Source organism: Lepidochelys kempii, chromosome 4 (assembly GCF_965140285.1).
Source record: "Lepidochelys kempii isolate rLepKem1 chromosome 4, rLepKem1.hap1, whole genome shotgun sequence".
In the NCBI taxonomy this organism is placed as follows: domain Eukaryota; kingdom Metazoa; phylum Chordata; order Testudines; family Cheloniidae; genus Lepidochelys; species Lepidochelys kempii.
In genome coordinates this window covers 89,768,873-89,787,538 of record NC_136383.1, presented here as the reverse complement: position 1 = coordinate 89,787,538, position 18,666 = coordinate 89,768,873, and the positions used below count along the sequence as shown (strand labels likewise).

Genomic DNA, 18,666 nt, shown 5'->3' with positions numbered 1-18,666 from the left:
GGGTACCTCCGGAGGGGGGACCCGGGGGCACCACGGGTGCTGGATGGCCTGGGCCACCCCCTCCCCACACCCACACACAAGTACTCGGGGGTGGGGGGCATGGGTACTTGGGGGGACGCTGCTTCAGGGGGCATCATGAGTATTCGGAGATGGGGGAGTCGCAGCCCTGGGGTGCGCCATGGGTGCTGAGAGGGGAGAGGCCGGGGTGCTTGAGGGGGAGGGGGAGGTTGGTGGGGCTGGGGCAGGTTCTCTACCCGGCTCCTGGAAAGTGGCAACCTCCAGCTCCTAGCTCCATGTGCTGCCTCTGCTCCACCCCAAGCCCCAGTTCTGCAGCACCAATTGGCTGGGAACCATGGCCAATGGGAGCTTCGGGGGTGGTGCCTGCAGGCGGAAGCAGCACGTGGAGCTAGGAGCTGAAGGAGGAGAGTTTCTGTTGCCCTTCCGGGGAGCCCCCGCACAGGTAAGCACCACCCCACACTCCAATCCCCAGCCCTGAGCCCCCCAATGCCCAAACTCCTGCTGCTGGAGGGCGAGGGGTCCTGAGACTGCCCCAACAACAGCTGGTGCGACTCGCCCATGGGCTGCCCAAGCTGCTCAGGTAGCTCCTGGGCCAACTGCGTGGGCCACTGCAGAAGTCACAGAATCAGTGACTTCTGTGACCTCCATGACAAACATGCCTCAGGCATGAGCACTGTGTTCTCAATTCAAACATACAAGTGAGGAGCAGGCCTCAAATGTATTACAGAAGAGACCAGGATGCAAGCTCAAAATAAAATAGTAACTAATTTGGAACAAAAAATCATTCATAACCACATAATATTAATAAATATGTTTTTCCTGTCTTAACTGCTAGTAGACAAGGGGAAGAGTTGTGAAGGGGTGGAAGGAGAAGGAACTCTGAAAGCCACTTTAGGTTGCCATCACTGCATGTTACTTGGCTTTGAGACTCTCCTCTTGATTCTAACCACCATGCCCCTCTCACCCTCTCCAATCCCCATCAGCATAATTAGCAGGGCAACTATCCTTCAGACAACTGTGATATCACCTTCCTCAGCTTGTTCAAAGTTGACTATGAGTAAATAGGATTTTGGATGATACTTTGGGCAAGATACCTGACCTTGCTTGTTACCAAGACCTGGTTTAATGCACCACCAATCCTCTGCTAATCAGTTAGTCCCCACAGACGAGTTAAGACAGCTCACACCAGAAAATATTCAACAATCCAAAATAGCGGTCCTGTCCTTCTCTCACATCAGATGCAAGAGATGCCCCACACCTGAAGAATTCTTTTGAGTGGCCTTTGGTTCATTTTGATTAATGCAAGATCAGTGGTCAGTAAATTACAACAGCACGACTTGATTCAAGGCTTCAACTTTGCACAGATTTCTGAGATCTGATCATCAGATTTGTTTTGTGTGCTGGGATAGTTTAATCAACCTGCTTGTGTTCAGTGGCTGATCTTAAGTTCTTGCTACTGTGAGAATTCTTATTTTGCAGATTTTGTTCAGATGGAGGCAGACATGTCTGCTTCTGTGGAGATAAGGAAATGTATTTAGGGGACAAATGCCAATTCTTCTGCTTTTGTGTCAGCCACTGCTGCTATCTGAAGTACTGGAGGTGGTAGGAGAACTTTGTTCGACAACTTCTGACCGTGACCTACGCTGTACCTGGCTCGTGGAAAAACAGTGAAGAATCGTCATTGGCGGAGTTTGTTTCTGGAGCAGCAGCCACATATGTACTTTATAAAAAATATTAAAAAAAAAGAAGAGCAGCCCTAATCTCTCTCTCTCTCTCTCTCTCAAGAAAGCATTGACAAATCACTTGACTTTGACAATATCTTTCTTTTTTTTTTAAGCTTATCGAAAAGGTGGTGACAAAACAACTCTTGGTACCTTGTTGCCTCAAATCTCCTTGATGCTTGGTAGGCAGGGTGCTAAACTGGCACAGACATAGCTGTTTGCATTCGTAGTTGATTTTCTCCTGCCAATGGATGCACATCAAGTACCATGCCAATATTGTTAAATATGTATACTGCCTTTGATTATTAGATATTGCTGAGTTGCAATGGGAACCATGGTTAGAGTGTATGGGGCTGCTCTTGCATAACTTTGTTCTTTTCTCTTCTTAGCCAGTTTCAAAATGTGGTAATAAGCAATTGCTCCTTTTTTCTTTCTGAGTGTGCTCTCATGCAGTTCTCTTTGAGACATTAAAAATATAGATGAAGTATTTGGATGCCTGCTGTCTTTTAAGTTATCCATCAGAGCTTCAAAAATTCAACAGCAAGTAGGAAACTTTCCCTAGAAAGTACAGGACTCCTACAGAAATTGATAGTTTCATCTAAACTTTTATTAAAGAATATTAAGTTTAGCACATGGTTAAGCCTATGACCTACTCAATGTGAACCAGTGAACTGCTTGCAGATTTCCCAAACATCAGCATGACATTAATATCACTCAGGTCAGTTTCACATTTGCTGTTCAGCACAACTGTGAACAGAGCTATGAAACTGACCATAGTCAAGCAAGGATACACTTAGAAGGACACAGAATTGTACTGAAAATATTATATCATAATGTATATCTATGGTGTACCCTCACCTTGGATACTGAATTAAGTTTTGATACAACAGAAATAAGATGTATAGAGAAGACTAAGAAAAGTTATTGCTAGCATAGAAAGAGCTCCATAAATGGAGAGCTTTGAAAGATCAGCGTTATGTAGTTTAGCGATGAATAAAAGGGTAGACTTCAGAAGTTTACAACATAATAAATAGCATATAGAAGGTAAATTATGTGCTTCTATGTACGCTTCAGAATACAAGAGTAAGAGGACAATTAAATTAATAGGTAAATGTCAAACATAAAAGAAAATCCTTTTTAAAGATCCCATAAAATTAATCTGTGAAACTCATACTGCGCCAGAGATCTTAGCAGGACTAAAAAAATTAAACATTTATAGTTATGATACTTAGGATTTAAGGGTCAGATTTTCAAAAGTGCCTGAATGATTTAGGAACACGAGTCCCATTGAAGTCAAATTAGGACTTGTTCTCCTAAGCTCATAAACCAAGCACAAACTGCCTGGAAATAGGAAGAAACATCGCCTCAGAGACATGTTATCATAAAAATATCCGTTAAGGGAGTGGGTTGTATATACCTTCCACCAAAGCCACTAGTACTGGCAGCTACTGTCACAGACATGATTCTGAATGTTTATCAGATTCAATATGGCAGCTTATCCTCTGCTGCTTCTTGGGAAAGTTCTGGGATCCACTGAAGCTATTTATGGGGAAGGAAAATTCTCACCAGCAGCCAGGCTGCTGTGAGGTGGATAGGTCCTACTCTTTTCCTAGCTTTCTTCCCCCCGACCCTCATTTTCCTTTCCATCTCCCAAGGGGTGAGGGCTAGTGTATCACTGTCCGTCTCCAGAACAATCCCAAAACCTTGAGATAAAATGGAGTGGGGGAGAAAAAGAGAAACATCCTTCCCTTTCCATCACTGGTGGGAAGCATTCAAACTTATCAGACACACAACCTGCAGATCCTGATACAAAAGATGGAAGTTTGGCATTCTCCCGGGTCATTGTCCCTAGAGCTTGCTGGTGACTCCCCTACTCAAGTCTTTCATTTCTGCCTATCAATATCATTTTTTCCAACATCTCACTCGAAAATGTCTTGTAAATTTTTCAAGCACTGGGCATTTTATTCTTGTTCTGTTCTTTCCTATACAGGTTCTTATACTGCCCTCATCACTGTAATATTTAAGCACCTTCCAGGAGTGCATTAAGTGACATGCCGAACATACAGCATGTATGGTTCATTATTTCGTCCTCTCCCCAAGCTGAGTGTTTTGTTTTGCTACTGTATTTGCTAAAATAGCTTCTATCAGGACAACTGACATATAAAACCTGAAAACTAAAAGTTAAATAAGATACAACTCAGGTTCATCTCTCATTATAAAAAAAAAACTGTTTTCCCTTATGTTGGCATTTGAAAGTACTTTACAAACCCTGATAAAATAAACTTCACCGCACATTTCTCTCTCCCTTCTGCACTCCTCTCCCAGGATTGAGAACCGTGAGCAACAAAGATGTACACAGACTCTCTCTAGGTCACAGGGTCAGTGGCAGAACCTAGAACTTATGAATCAGTCTCCTGCTTTAAACACTAGCCCATGCCTTTGTAGTCACATCTCTTATTTCCACCACTCTCAACGGGCCACTACAGCCACATTTGTATGTGAGCGCCTATCTGCACAGGCACTTCGAAATCCAGTGATCACCATAATAATGTAAATGAAGCGTGGCTCACAATTGTAATATTGATATTAAGCTTCTTACCTGTCAGATCCAGTGTCCTGTCTATGAAGATGACAGAGGCTCGGTTTTGTGCGGTCTTCCTCCTGTTTTTGGCCTGTGAGTAGTTCGCCAAATCCCCTGCAATAATCTTGCTCAGGGTCCCAATTGCAAAGCACTCCTCTCTCACATTTAGGCACTCAAACAAGGAGTTCAAGCCAGACACCAGGGTTCTGATCTGAAGCTGCAGCTCAGGAGGCAGAGAGGAGAAGTCCAGGTCGTTCAAGCTGCCAAACTTTTTCTTCTCAGGCCTGGAGGAGTTGATGCGAGCCAAGTCCTGGGGCGTCATGGGGAAGAGCGAGGCAAAGGCCGGGGTCACGAAGAGATGAGGCGAGATGGGCGCCAGGAGCAGGGGGGCATGCCGCACCTCGGCGGTGTAGTTCATGTTGCCCATCCACTGGCAGAGCTTCTCCTCGAACTGCTCGAAGACCGCCTGGCTGCCCCCCTCCGGCTCGGCGCCGCCGGGCGCCCCATGGGCCAGCAGGTGCACGGCGTGGCTGACGGCCGTGAACACCACGCAGTACTGGAAGCGGCTGAGGCTGACGATGTCGCGAATGATGTCCACCGCCCTGCCCTTCAGCAGGCTGCTCACCACGAACACCGCCTTGGGCTGCTCCGCCGCGCCCGCCTCGAAGCTGGAGAACTCCTTGACGGCGAGGGCGCCGGCGTCCAGCAGCCTGCCCGCGCCGCCGCCCGCCCAGTGCAGGCCCTCCGCGCACGCCGCGTCCACGAACACCACGGCCCGCTTGGCCTTGGCCAACACCTGCTCCCAGGCCTGGCGGCAGGCGGCGAGCGCGGCGGCGGCGGGGCAGCCGGACATGCTGGGGCGAGGGGGGCGCGCACGCGCGGCGGAGGGCAGCCCAGTCCCCGCGGAGCGAGCCAGGCCCCGGAAGAGCCGCGGCGGGACAGGTACTGTCGGGGCGGCTGTGACAGGCACAACACAGCACACGTGCCCGGGGAGGAGCGGCTTGCCGCAGGAATGTGACGCACCAAACCGGCGAAGGGCGCTGATTGGCTGCTTGAAGGCGGGAGGGGTGGGGCGATGCGATGCGATGCGCTGCGCCGGTTCCGGCGTCGTGGTCCAGTCTCCAGCTCGTCTGGCTGGCGGTGGCCGCGGCTGGGGCCGCGAGCGGCGCTCGGGAGGAAGCAGAGGCGGGTGTGTGCTGGGGGGCGGAGCCCTCGCGGTGACTTTGCTTCGAGCCCTGAGCCGCTTAAGGGGGCCCTATATGGCTTTTTATTGTGTGCTGTGTGTGTGGAGCCCCCCCTCGCCCCCATATTAATGTGTATGGGCCCCAATGGGACAGCAACAAGAACAGGAGGACTTGGGGCAGCCTGGAGACTGACACATTTATTAGAGCGTGAGCTTTCGTGAGCTACAGCCCACTTCATCGGATACATAGCATGGAACATATAGTAAGAAGATATACTGCTTTTGCCCATGTTTTCAGTCCTCTGTAGGGTTCACATTTGGAAGCGTTTCTGTGCAACAGGAAGGGGAAGAGAGTTTTTAAAAAAAAACATGGCATGCACGTGTAATCACAGGACTCCAAGAGCTGCTGCTTTGTGACTTGGACTACCTTAACCCTGCCAACATAACCCTGTAGCTTAGCCACAGTCAACAGCTTGGGGGTATGTCTACACTGGAGCTGGAAGGTGCAATTTGCAGCTCCATAGACATATTGGCACTAGCTGTAATTGAGTTAATGTGCTAAACAGAGGTGTAGCCTCAGCAGTGCTGCCTGAGTACTTGGGGTGGCTAGCGACTCACAGCTCCACTTCTCTTTTTAGTGCACTAGCTTAATAAGAGCTAGCACAGGTATGTCTACTCAAGCTGGAAATTACACATTCCAGCTCCAGTGCAGGCATACCCTAAATAGTGTGAGACTTGTGATAAAAGGCAGAATAAGATATAATGATGTGCAGGGGCTTCAACTAGATGGTCAAGCTAGTTCATTCTGGTCTAAGCATCTGAGTCCCCCGTTCATCCCCTTCTGTCATGGGCACAGTGTGACCTTGTTGCCAAGAAGGCTAATGGCATATTGGGCTGCATTAGTAGGAGTATTGCCAGCAGATCGAGGGAAATTTGGCACTCTATTTGGCACTCGTGAGGCCACACTTGGAGTATTGCATCCAGTTTTGGGGCCCCACTACAGAAGGGATGTGGACAAATTGGAGAGAGTCCAGTGAAGAGCAACAAAAATGGTTAGGGGGCTGGGGCACATGACTTACGAGGAGAGGCTGAGGGAACTGGGTTTATTTAGTCTGCAGAAGAGAAGAATGAGGGGAGATTTGATAGCTGCTTTCAACTACCTGAAGGGGGGTTCCAAAGAGGATGGAGCTAGGCTGTTCTCAGTGGTAGCAGATGACAGAACAAGAAGAAATGGTCTCAAGTGGCAGTGGGGAAGGTCTAGGTTGGACATTAGGAAAAACGATTTCACTAGGAGGGTGGTGAAGCACTGGATTTGGTTACCGAGGGAGATGGTGGAATCTCCATCCTTCAAGGATTTTAAAGCCCTGACTTGACAAAGCCCTGGCTGGGATGATTTAGTTGGACTAGATGACCTCCTGAGATCTCTTTCAACCCTAATCTTCTATGATTCTATGGGGAGAATAGGATTGCATACATTTCCCTCTACATGCTCATAATACTTGCAGCTGTCTTCCATCAAGTTTGGTGGAACACGTTTGGCTACTGTGTGTGTTGTGTTTTGAAATTTAGTTTTGATAGCTGATTGTCCTGCGGTTAGGTGAGTTAGCAGGGCTCTTTGAAGGGCTCTATCAGGGAACTCTGAAGTCTGAGCAGTGCAGTTTTTGTTTAAATAGGCCAGTGATTAGAGAAGAATGAGTAAGAGAGTTTGTCACCCATTCCAACTGTGTGTGGGGCCCAGACTTTAAAAAGCACGCAGATGCCCAGTTGCTGGTAAGATGAAAGCAGCTGAAAGACTCAGCCTTGGTCTAAAACTTAGGTTGACATAGCTGTGTCACTCATGGGGATAAAAAATTCACAACCCTGAGAGATGTGATTAAATCAACCTAAGCCGCAGCGTAGACACTGCTAAGTCAATGGAAGAATTCTTCCATTGACCTAGTTACTGCCTCTCGAGGGGGGGACTTACTGCATCAACAGAAGGGATTTTTCTGTCCACACAGATAATCCATCTTTCCAAGAGGTGGTAGCTAGGTCTCTGGAAGAACTGTGTCAACTGGGCTGCATCTACACCAGGGATTAGGGTGACCTAACTACAGTGCTCAGGACATGAAATTTTTAACAGCTCTGAGCAACCAATGTAGCCAGTTCAATATAATTTTTAAGTATAGATCAGGCCTTAGGACAGTGGTCCCCAAAGTTTTCATGACACGCCCCTGTTTATCCCTGTCCACATCCTCCCCCCAAGCTGGGGCCAGGAGTGGGGTCGCAGCACTGGGATGAAGGGGAGAGGGACATGGGCAGGGGTAAGGGGGCTGAGACTGAGGCCACAGCTGGAGGTAGGGCCAGGAACAGAGCCCCAGCCAAGGCCAGGAGCCGGGGCCCTTGTCCCGGAGGTGGGGCCCCAGGTCTAAGGCTGGGAGCAGAGCCCTGGGTGTGGGGCTGGCAGCCAGGGCTGGGAACAGACCCCTGGGGCCAGCAGCTGGGACCGGGAGCAGAGCCCTAGGGCTAGCAGCCAGGGCCAGGTCCATGGCCAGGAGTGGAGCTGTGTGGTGCTTCCTCCATGCCCCTCTAGAGGGGTGCACCCCACAGTTTGGGGACCTCTGTCTTAGGGAGTTAACCAATGGAGTTCACCAGTGGAGGAAGACAGAGACAGGATTTTGAATTTCCTTAATTTGAGGTACCCTACAAGGAAGACCTGACAATGGGAGGGAAATGACATGACAACATCACTGCTAACTATACCTGTGCGCCACCCCCCTCTGCTCCCATCAACCAGGCATCCTGACCTTGGAGGCTTCCACCCTGGTCTTGACTTGCTGGGAATGTGGCCTTCATGTCTCTGTCAATGAAAATCAGGCAGGGGGAACCACCTTCTGTGAGAGGTGTTTGTTGGTGGAGTCCCTCAGGAAGCTGGTAACAGAGCAACAGGAGGATGAAAACTTCCCTTTGTCTGTTGTTGTTGTTCAGGGAAGAGGAGAACAGGGCAGCAGTTATGCTCTGAGAAGCTGAAGGCCAGGTATGAAAATCATCAGAATCATACCTAGAAATTGCTTATTTGGAAACCCAGATATGTAAGTAGATCAGAAAATGTGTAGGAAGATGCGATTAGGTTTATTTTGTTTATTTCTTATGGCTTGTAGACTCCTCTGTGCTAACCCAAATGCTTTTGTTTTGCTTGTAACCTTTAAGCTGGACCTCAAGAAGCTTATTCTTGATATTTAATTTTTGTAAGTGGGTTTTTAAAATCTAGCAAAAGTCTAAGTTCCAGATGTATTTTCTTTCTTTTTGTTTTTAATAAAATTTACCTTTTTTAAGAACAGGATTGGATTTTTGGTGTCCTAAGAGGTTTGTGCATATGTTGTTTAATTAGCTGTTGGCAACAGATGATTTCATTTGTTTTCTTTCTCAGCTCTTCCCTAGAAGGGGGGTGAAAGGGCTTGAGGGTACCCCACAGGAAGGAATTCCCAAGTGCTCCTTGCTGGGTTCTCAAAATGCTGGGAGGTTTGCACTTGGGTGGTGGCAGCATCTGCCCATCCAAGGTCAGAGAGAAGCTGTGTCCTTGGGAGTTTAATACCAGCCTGGAGGGGCCAGTATTAATTTTTAGAATTCTTGCGAGCCCCCACCTTCTGCACTCAAAGTCCCAGAGTGGGGAATCATCCCTGACAGAGCCCCTTGAGTTGAATAGGGCCTCTACATGAATCTTGTCACTTACCAAAAGTTGAATCAATAGAGGTATTCGGAGTTGCATAGGAAACTGATTTGGGGGTCCTGCTGTGCCAACTGTGGCCCGTCGGTGCTGGGAACTACTGGAGTGGGGAAGACCAGCTCTGCCCTTGGGGTTGAGGAGCTGGCATTTCCTGGCCCTAGTTCCGCCTGAGTCTTTGCTGAACACATCAAGGCAAGATGGCCAAGTTACCCACAATACAAGCACAAACCTAACACCAGATGTCAATGTTTCTTTGAGTCACAGAATCAAACTAGTTGGCTTGCAAGAGCTCAAATGCCAGGGAAGACCCGTACGGATGGGGTATTGCGGACAGGATGGCTCGCAACCGCCAGAGAATCAAGGTATGCTTGCAGTGCTGCTCCTTGAGGGGTTATTTGATTTTGATGTACAAGTTGATCAGCTTGTTCAAACTGGGCAGAGGCTCCACCCATGTGAGCTCATCCTTTATAATCTTGTTAACCCCAGGCAGAACTAGTGGTGCTCTGCCATCTCACTCCACCCAGTGTCAGAAGCCAAACAATGAAATTCAGTGGTGTATTTGGTGAAGGGCCCTGCCATAAGGCTTGAAGGATTGTCTTGGTCACCTGTGCATTGTTGGGGTCATCAAAGATAATGCATATGGCTTGAATGAATTTGTCTAATTGTTACAAGAGCGGGCTGGACTGTTCCAGGACAAAGCTTAAGATGAGCCCCACATTGGCTTGTTCTGGGGGGAATGATCTAAGGCATAGTAAGGACAGGAGCCAACATTGGTTCAAGAACCCCTGAAACTTGTCCTGATCGCCATCAAATTAATCAAGCAGTGGAATCTTCAGCTCTGGGAGGGGTGGGGGCAGAGTTCAGATAAGCCAGCAGAACATCCTGCACCTGCAGAGCTACATTCTGTGATTGCAGAATGGTTAATTGCACCCGCAGATTCTGGACAGTGTCCACCAGTCCTGATGGGACCTTGCTCTGAAGACCCTTGTCCTTAATTTTTTGAGGCTGCTCAATCTGTCAGGCAACTGGGATGAGGGCGATCTAGCCTAGTGGTCAGAGCAGGCATCAGGCCTAGTGGTTGGAACAGGCACTGGGAAGCATGGATTAGAATCAGAACCAGAGTCAGTAGTTGGAAGCTGAAGTCAAGGGTCAAACCAGAGGAACTAGAGCAAGCAGGTTGTAGGCAAGGAGGGTGTCACAGTCTGGGATGCAATCCAGACCAGTGAGGAGTTGTGTCACCATTAGCTCCATAATCATGAGTGCCTCACAATGCTTTGCTGTTGCAGCTGCCAATCTTTGCCACTGACAACCAGCCTATGAGCATGCAGGTCACACCCTGATTGTCTGTGTACTAGACAGCCCTGGTTCAGCAGATCTGACCCTGTGATCTGTGTACAGCCCCACAACACTACTCTGGCTTCTACCAGCCTTAGTTACTACTAGCAGGATGACCCCAACACACTCCCAGTCCCAGATTTTCCCCAAACTACATGCTCTGCACTGTCCAGCCCTATCCTGGTCAGTTGAGAGAAATAATATGATTTATTTGCTCCTTTAAAGACACAAAAACACATCACAGCACATTAACTTAACTGGGAATGAATACACCCTTTCTTTTAAACACAGAACTGAGTTGATTTACAGTAAAATAAAACACATTTATTAACAATAGGACATAGGTTAAGTGATGGTAAGTAACAGGAATAAAGTTAGAAAGGGTTACAAGCAAACAAAAGTGAAAACATGCATCTAAAAGTCTAAAACTTAATCCAGCAAGACACAGGATTTGTTCAAGGTAGTTCTTCTTACCAGTCATTCTTTTTCCTAGCCATGGCTGACTTTCCCTCATGGAGAACCTTCCGCAAAAGTACAAGGTGCAGGCTTCCCTTGTCTTCTTAGGTGAAAGATTTTTACCTAAGCAGGTTTCTCACCTATATTCAGTTCCAGAGACTTCAACCTCCCTTTGGTTGAAGGACCCATCTTTCTCAGCTTGCAAGAGCTCTGGCCTCTTGTTTGTTTAGTGCAGTGGTTAGCAACTTGTGGCTCCGGAGCCGCATGTGGTTCTTTGCCTGCAAGGGGGCAACCAGCCGTTTTTTGAGGGGGTGTGAGGTGCAGGCTCTGTCCGGGAGGTGCTTACCACAGACGGCTCCCAGCCGGTGGCACAGCAGGGCTCCAGCAGGCTGCCTGCCTGCCATGGACCCACACCACTCCCAGAAGCGGCTGGCTGCTGGCACGTCTCTGTGTGCCGCTTGGGAGTAGGGGGGCAGCAGGTCGCCGTGTGCTGCCTGCCCCTGCAACACCGCCCCCTCAGCTCCCATTGGCTGTGAGGATGGTGCTGGGGGTGGGGGCAGTATGTGGAGCCGCCCCCCCCACCAGGGGCGCACAGAAATGTGCCAGCAGCCAACCGCTTCCGGGAGCGGTGTGGGGCCAGGGCAGGCAGGCAGTCTTCCTGAGCCCTGCTGCCCTGCTGGCTAGGAGCCTCCTGTGGTAAGCACCTTCCAGCCAGAGCCTGCACCTTGCACCCCCTCCCGCACCCCAACCCCCTGCCCCAGGTTAGAACCCCCTCCTGCACCCAAACTCCCTCCCAGACCCCGCACCCTCTCCTGCACCCCAATCCCCTGCCCCAGCCCAGAGCCGCCTCATGTTTATATTCAAATTCAATTGGCTTATTACCAAGGCAACTGTTGTCTACCAATAAAACTCTTGGAATTTCTTGTGAAAAGGAAGCGGATGTGCTCTGTCTTTATTAGTATGTTCCAATGTCCAACAGTTTGAAAAAGTCTAAAGTCAGAAATAAAATAGATCAAATAAATACCTTCAATCAAAAAAATAACAACCGAAAAGAGAAAGATAGAAGATGAACATCGAGAATTTCAAAATGGTTGGAGTGAGTCTTACGCTTTTATATATTCAGCCGGACTCCCGTTGTGCTTCATTTGCAACGAGAAACTATCCAACAATAAGAAATCAAACCTAGAAAGACATTTTGAAAAGAAACATTGGAGATTTGCTGAAACCTATCCAGCTGGCGATGCGAGGAAAAAAGCAGTAGAGGAGCTCCAACGCAAAGCAGAGCAAACAAGATGTACGTTTGCTAAATTGATGAAGGTGCCAAGTGGAACTACTACTGCTGGTTTTGTGGCAGCTCAAGAAATCGTTAAACGAGGGAAGCCATCCACAGATGGAGAATATGTGAAAGAATGTTTCATTAAAACATCTAAGTACCTCTTCGGCGATTTTAAAACAAAGATGAAATCGTTAAGAAAAGATAAATGCCATTATCTGCAAGACCGTAAAGGACAGAACTATTACAATGGGCACAGACGTAACCAGCCAGGAGGTTAGTGACATTAGATCAGCACCAGGTTTTTCTATTGCCTGCGATGAGACATGTGATGTGGATGACATCACTCAGGTTGTCTTACTCGGCAGATACTTTAATGATCAAGGTCTTCAAGAAGAGTTGATCACGTTATTGCCACTGAAAGCACAATCTCAGGGTGAAGATATTGCATCTGCTGTCACTGCATGTCTGAAACAAAAAGATATTGACATCAACAGAATAATTTCTATTACTACAGATGGAGCACCAAGCATGAAGGGAGCGCACAAAGGTTTTGTTTCTTTACTTAAAATAAGTATGGAGCATGATGTAATTTCATTTCACTGCGTAATCCACCAGGAGGTGCTGTGTGCACAAACCTTTCCAGAGAAAATCTCAAAAGTAATGGAAATGGTCATGCAGATTGTTAACAAAATAATGGCAAGTGCTCTCAATCATTCGTAGTTTTGCGAGAGTCTTCAAGAAGTTAACAGCCAATATTCTGATCTTCTCATGTATAACAAGGTAAGATGGCTTTCCAGAGGTGCAGTCCTGGTGAGGTTTGCATCATGTCTTGAGGAAATTAGGGTGTTCCTCCGAGAAAAGAGCCTTAAATATGTGGCGTTAACAGATCCTCACTGGCTGCAGAAATTCAGTTTTTTGGTGGATTTAACTTCTCATTTAAATGTGTTGAATTGGAAGCTACAGGGAAAAGGAAATACTGCAATTTCGCTTTTGGAAGAAGTTCTTTCATTTAAACGAAAGCTGTCTTTGTAAAGGACATTGAGACGGGCATGTTAGTGCATTTCCCAACACTGAAGCAATAAAAACAAACAAATGACTGTGACATTGACATTAGGTTCCTTGCAGAAACAGTCATCAGAATGCAAGCTGCATTTGTTGTTCGATTTCAAGAGTACAGAATGGAAAAGGCCACTTTGTAATTTCTGTTGAAACTGCTTGAAGCTGACACTTCTGCACTGAATTTTTCAGCATTTGCGGGAATCGATTGAGCGCAATTTGAACTTGAATTAATGGACTTGCAAGACAAAGATTTATGGAATTCAAAATTGAAAGATCTTGTCATTGAACTTGAAAATCTGGAAAGCCAGAAATCCACCCTGGGGCTACAACACAAATGGTCTGAAATGGACAACCTTAAATGGCAAGACCAGATTATATTCCATGTTTGGAATTGTCCACCAGATACGTACAGTCAGCCGAAGAAATACACATTTGGGCTTCTCTCAATCTTCGGTTCAATGTACTTCTGTGAACAAGTGTTTTCCAACATGAATTTAATCAAAAACAAACTGAAGAGCCAACTGCAAGATGTTAGTCTTGAGTCCTGCTTGAAAATGAAAATCACAGCATATTCACCGAACATTGAGCAACTCTCTAAAGCTATCCAATAGCAGAAGTCGCATTAAAGGTATTGGTCAGTAGTAATAACTTTATGATTTTCAATTATTATTAGTTGATAAATTCTAACTCTACAAGTAGCTTTGCATGTGATGTGGCTTTGTAAATATTTTGGTCAAAGACAAAAACAAAAAAGTGTCTCTTCTTCTTTGAAAGGTCACCGACCCCTGGTCTAGTGAGAGATGCCAAAGATGGCTTCTTTTCTTGCTGATATCTCCTAAAGTTCAATGAACTTGTTTCAAGTGGCAGGATGACTTTGTGCTGTTCTTCCCTTTCTGTAGGCTTCCCATCCCCTGCATGATTTCTATGTAAATGGGGCTTCCCTTGCTTGATTCCGTCATGCTTAATTTATATAGGAGACCGGTAGAGAGCTGTGACGTTCACTCTTGTCTGGGCAGACCGTAGAGCCCTAATATCAATAAGAATCTATAATTCCTTACATAGTGTTAATACATACTTTTTCACAATGATATTAATCACCAGTGTGTCACTAGCTTTCAGAAAGACCTCACTCTATACACTTTTATAATACAGTTGATTCAGTTGCTTACCACTTGAGGTTCAGCCCCCCCTGTCTTTATAGACCACTAAACCTTTGAAATGGATTCTTTGAAAAATGAAACCCAGACCAACCTTCTCTCCCTGGCTGGGTGTAGATGCCATGCTGTCTTCTCTTCTTGTTAGCATGAGGTTTGCCTCCACCCCTGATTAACTTGATGGGTCTCTTTACTGCTTATATGTAAAGTGAGGTAAACACACATTCCTTTGTTTAGGATAGATTTGTTTAACAATTCCCCTGACATACCTGGTTTGAACATATCTTAGTTATCATTCCAGCATATATCCATTACTCTTAATACCCACCACATACATCCATGATGGAAGATTATTAATGATCAATGAGTTATTAGTTTTCAAATGATACCTCACAAGGCCTATTTTGTACAAAGATTATTACAATAGTGTGTAAGGTGTGAATACAGCGGTGCTTAATGTCACAGGGGTCTAAGGGTGGGGGCAGGACAGAGGCAAGGCTGGGTACAAGGCAGGAACAACAGGGACAAGGTAATACAGAAGCAATCACAGTGGTAGGCATGAGCATTGTGTAGCCATTGAGATACTATTGCTACTTGTTCCTCCATCCAATCTGCTGCAGGCCGCCTGTACTGATAAGGCTGCCTGGAAACTAGCTCTGCTGCAGGCCCTGGTTCCTGACATTTACCATTAAGGTCCCAAGACTGCAAACACAACACATGCAAGTATTCCTATTGGAATGTAAGTAGGTCTAAGGGAGTCACAATGACTTTAAGGTAGCCTAAATTGGTAAACTTAGGCCTTGTCTACACTGGCAAGTTCTTGTGCAGTAAAGCAGCTTTCTGCGCTGTAACTCCCGAGGTGTACACACTGCCAAGCCACTTAGTGCGCAGAAACTGCACAGTTGTAGCACTCTGAAAAAACCACCCTAACGAGAGGTTTAGAGTTTTCTGCACTGGGGCTACAGCGCTGCGGTGCCAGTGTAGACACCGTGGTGATTACAGCGCTGCGATTGGCCTCCGGGAGGTGTCCCACAATGCCCGTTCTCACCTCTCTCTGGTGATCGGTTTGAACTCTACTGCCCTGCCCTCAGGTGACCAAGCGTCATCCCCACCCCAGACATTCCTTTGCAAATTTGACAGTCCCCTTCCTGTTTCCTCAGTGATGCGTGCAGTGGTCTCAGCGCATCTTTCCAGGTGTCCATGCCTGCCCATGCACTAGGTGATCCCCCACTTGGATCAATGCTGAGCTGCTAGACCTCATCAGCATTTGGGGAGAGGAGGCTGTGCAGTCCCAGCTGTGGTCCAGCTGTAGGAATTACAATACCTATGGACAGATTTCATGATGCATGACAGAAAGGGGCCATGATCGGGACACATTGCAGTGTAGGGTAAAAGTGAAGAAGCTGTGGAACGCCTACCAGAAGGCGCAGGAGGCAAACCACTGATCCAGTGCTGTGCCCACAAGCTGCCGGTTCTACAAAGAGCAGGATGCAATACTCGGTGACGGCCCCTGTGGATACTTCATTGGCTCACGTGCCAGTCGAGAGTGGACTGAACCAGGAGGAGGAAATCTTGGATGAAGAAGGGGAGGGAGACCCAAAAGCAGAGGATGACTCAGAGGCCAGAAATGCATGCAGTCAGGAGCTCTTTTCTACCCTGGAGGAGCCTAGCCAGTCACAGCATTCGGAACTTGGCGAACTGCAAACAGGAGAGGAGGCCCCTGGTAGGTAGATCTCATTCTGTGAATTGCTGAAGCAAGTTGTTGGGAGCAGGAGGGTTGCAGAAAGCAGGCTTGTCTCCCACCGTATGCCTAGCCTGAGCAGCAGAACAGGCTGTTGATAGACTCCCTCACTTCACAGGGATCTCTCTCAGAGATCTACAGGAAACTCTTGTGGAGATACTGGGCATTCCGCTGCCACAGGTTCCTCTGCAGAGCTGGTTTGTTTCTTGGCCCATTAATGGTAACATTCCCGCGCCACTTTGCCATCACGGGGGGAGGGGGAAGGGAGCGGGGAGGGGGCGGGGAGCTGACCATTGCTGAACACAGGCGAGCCACATACTGCTTCTGTAAAATGTTGCATTTAAACTTCACAGAGATGACCTTGGGAGCCCAGCCTCCCTCTTTGTTATCGGCGGCAGAACGGTTGCACAGAATTAGAAAGCGGCCAAGAAGAACTAGGGAGGACTTTCTTCATGAGGTTATGAAGCACTCCTCCGCCAAGAAACAGGAATTGAAGGAGTGGTGGGACATTGAGAAAGGAGAACATGGCACACCAGAAAGAAGCCACGGAGCGGCTCTTAATCATTATGGATCGCCAAGTGGATACACTCCAGGTGATACTAGCTCTTCAAACCGAGCAGCTCCGCACCTGCCCTCCCCTGCAGCCGCTTTCGCAAAACTCTTTCCCATGCACCGCCCACACACGGTTATCAACTCCTGGCTCCATTCTCTACCAGCAGCATTCCACTCCTCCTTCGTCACAGTCCAACACTGTGGACTCCCAGTACCCACTGTACTCAACACCCATCCCTCTGCAGTTTGGCCCTGCTGAAGTACAGCACCCTTTGCATTGTACTCCAAAGGAGAAGGTTGGGCATGATCCCTGGACGTATACAAATCTGTAGCTGTCCCGGGACTCCTCCTCCTCCTGAGACCTTTCCTTCCCCCATTTCCCCTCCCTGCTGATGAATTTTTTCATTTAACTCTCTCCTCCGGTTGTTGTCTTTTAATAAAAGAATTGTGTTGGTTTGAAAGCAATCTTTATTCTACCAAGTGAAAGTAAAAAGGGCACCGTAAAGCAACATACAATTATGGTAAGTCTCCTTCTTGCATCATGTGCACCAGTCACCTCCTAGCATTGCAAACACTGCAATCCCAAGCATAGCAACAAATATTAGTGGTTTTCAGCTTCAAATGGCTGCCTCAAGACATCCCTGATCCTTATGGCCCCACGCTTCAAATTGCTGCCTCAAGACATCCCTGATCCTTATGGCCCCACGCTGTGCCCCCCTAATAGCCCTGGTCTCTGGCTGTTCAAACTCAGCCTCCAGGCTCAGAGCCTCTGTAGTCCAGCCCTGAGTGAAGTTTTCACTCTTCCCTTCACAAATATTATGGAGTGTACAGCTGCTATAAGTATAGGAATATTGTCATCTGCAAGGTCCAGCTTCCCATACAGGCATCACCAGCGGGCTTTAAAATGGCCAAATGCACACTCAACAGTCATTCTGCACTTGCTCAGCCTGTTGCTGAACCTCTCCTTGCTGCTGTCAAGTTGCCCTGTGTATGGCTTCATAAGCCACGGCATTAAGTGGTAGGCAGGCTCTCCCAGTATCACAATGGGCATTTTGACTTCCCCTATGGTGATCTTCTGGTCTGGGAAGAAAGTCTCTGCTTGCAACTTCTTGAACAGGCCAGTGTTCCGAAAGATGCATGCGTCATGCACCTTTCCGGACAAGCCTCCATTAATGTCTGTGAAACACCCGCGGTGATCCACAGGTGCCTGGAGAACCACTGAGAAATGTTCCTTGCGATTAATATACTTGGTGACTAGGTGGTCTGGTGCCAGAATTGGAATGTGCATGCCATCTATCGCCCCTCCGCAGTTAGGGAAGCCCATTTGTGCAAAGCCATCCATGTTATACCAATAAAATAAAAACCAGCAGGATCTTATTAAAGGGAAAAAGGCAAAATACCACATTTATTGTGAATACAGAAAGAATCATAGTAAGCAGTTAGTTATAGCTATAACATTCCATTCAATCTCATATTTATTCACACATTCATTCATACAAACACACACATACACACCCACACACAGAGGTTCTGCAAGGTTGTTATCATAGTTACCAGCCTTAGAGTTGCTCATGCCAAGCCACTGGCCAGGTGGCCTGGACATGAGGAGGGAGCAGGGCCTTGTCAGATGCTCATCTGATGCTCCTGGAAGTTGGTTTGCAGAATCAGACCCCAAAGTTCTCACTTTTTAGAGTCTATTTTTATAGGAATTTCTTCCTATGCCAGTCTATGGGAATTGCTTCATCATGCTGTTGCTGAATCAATCAGCAGATAGCACATTCCTGACGGCTCCAAGATGTTATCTTGTTCTTTGGTTCTCCCATCCTTGAGGCTGTTGGGTGGATTCCAGTCTGCCCTCCGGGGGGGGGGTCATCTGGTTATTTC

At 47.4% G+C, this 18,666-nt stretch overlaps 1 protein-coding gene across 4 annotated transcripts in view; it reads right to left on the bottom strand.

The window, feature by feature from the left end:
• The window catches only part of SCFD2 (sec1 family domain containing 2), a 312,565-nt gene extending 307,249 nt beyond the window's left edge, over window positions 1–5,316 (bottom strand). For 3 of the 4 annotated variants that reach the window (XM_073342057.2, XM_073342056.2, XM_073342055.2), the window contains exon 1: window positions 4,339–5,316. In XM_073342057.2, coding sequence (XP_073198158.1) covers window positions 4,339–5,173 — 835 coding nt within the window. In that variant the 5' untranslated portion in view covers window positions 5,174–5,316. The remainder of the gene's footprint in view (window positions 1–4,338) is intronic. The other variant, XM_073342054.2, reaches the window with a different exon arrangement.
• Window positions 5,317–18,666: the final 13,350 nt, after the last annotated feature.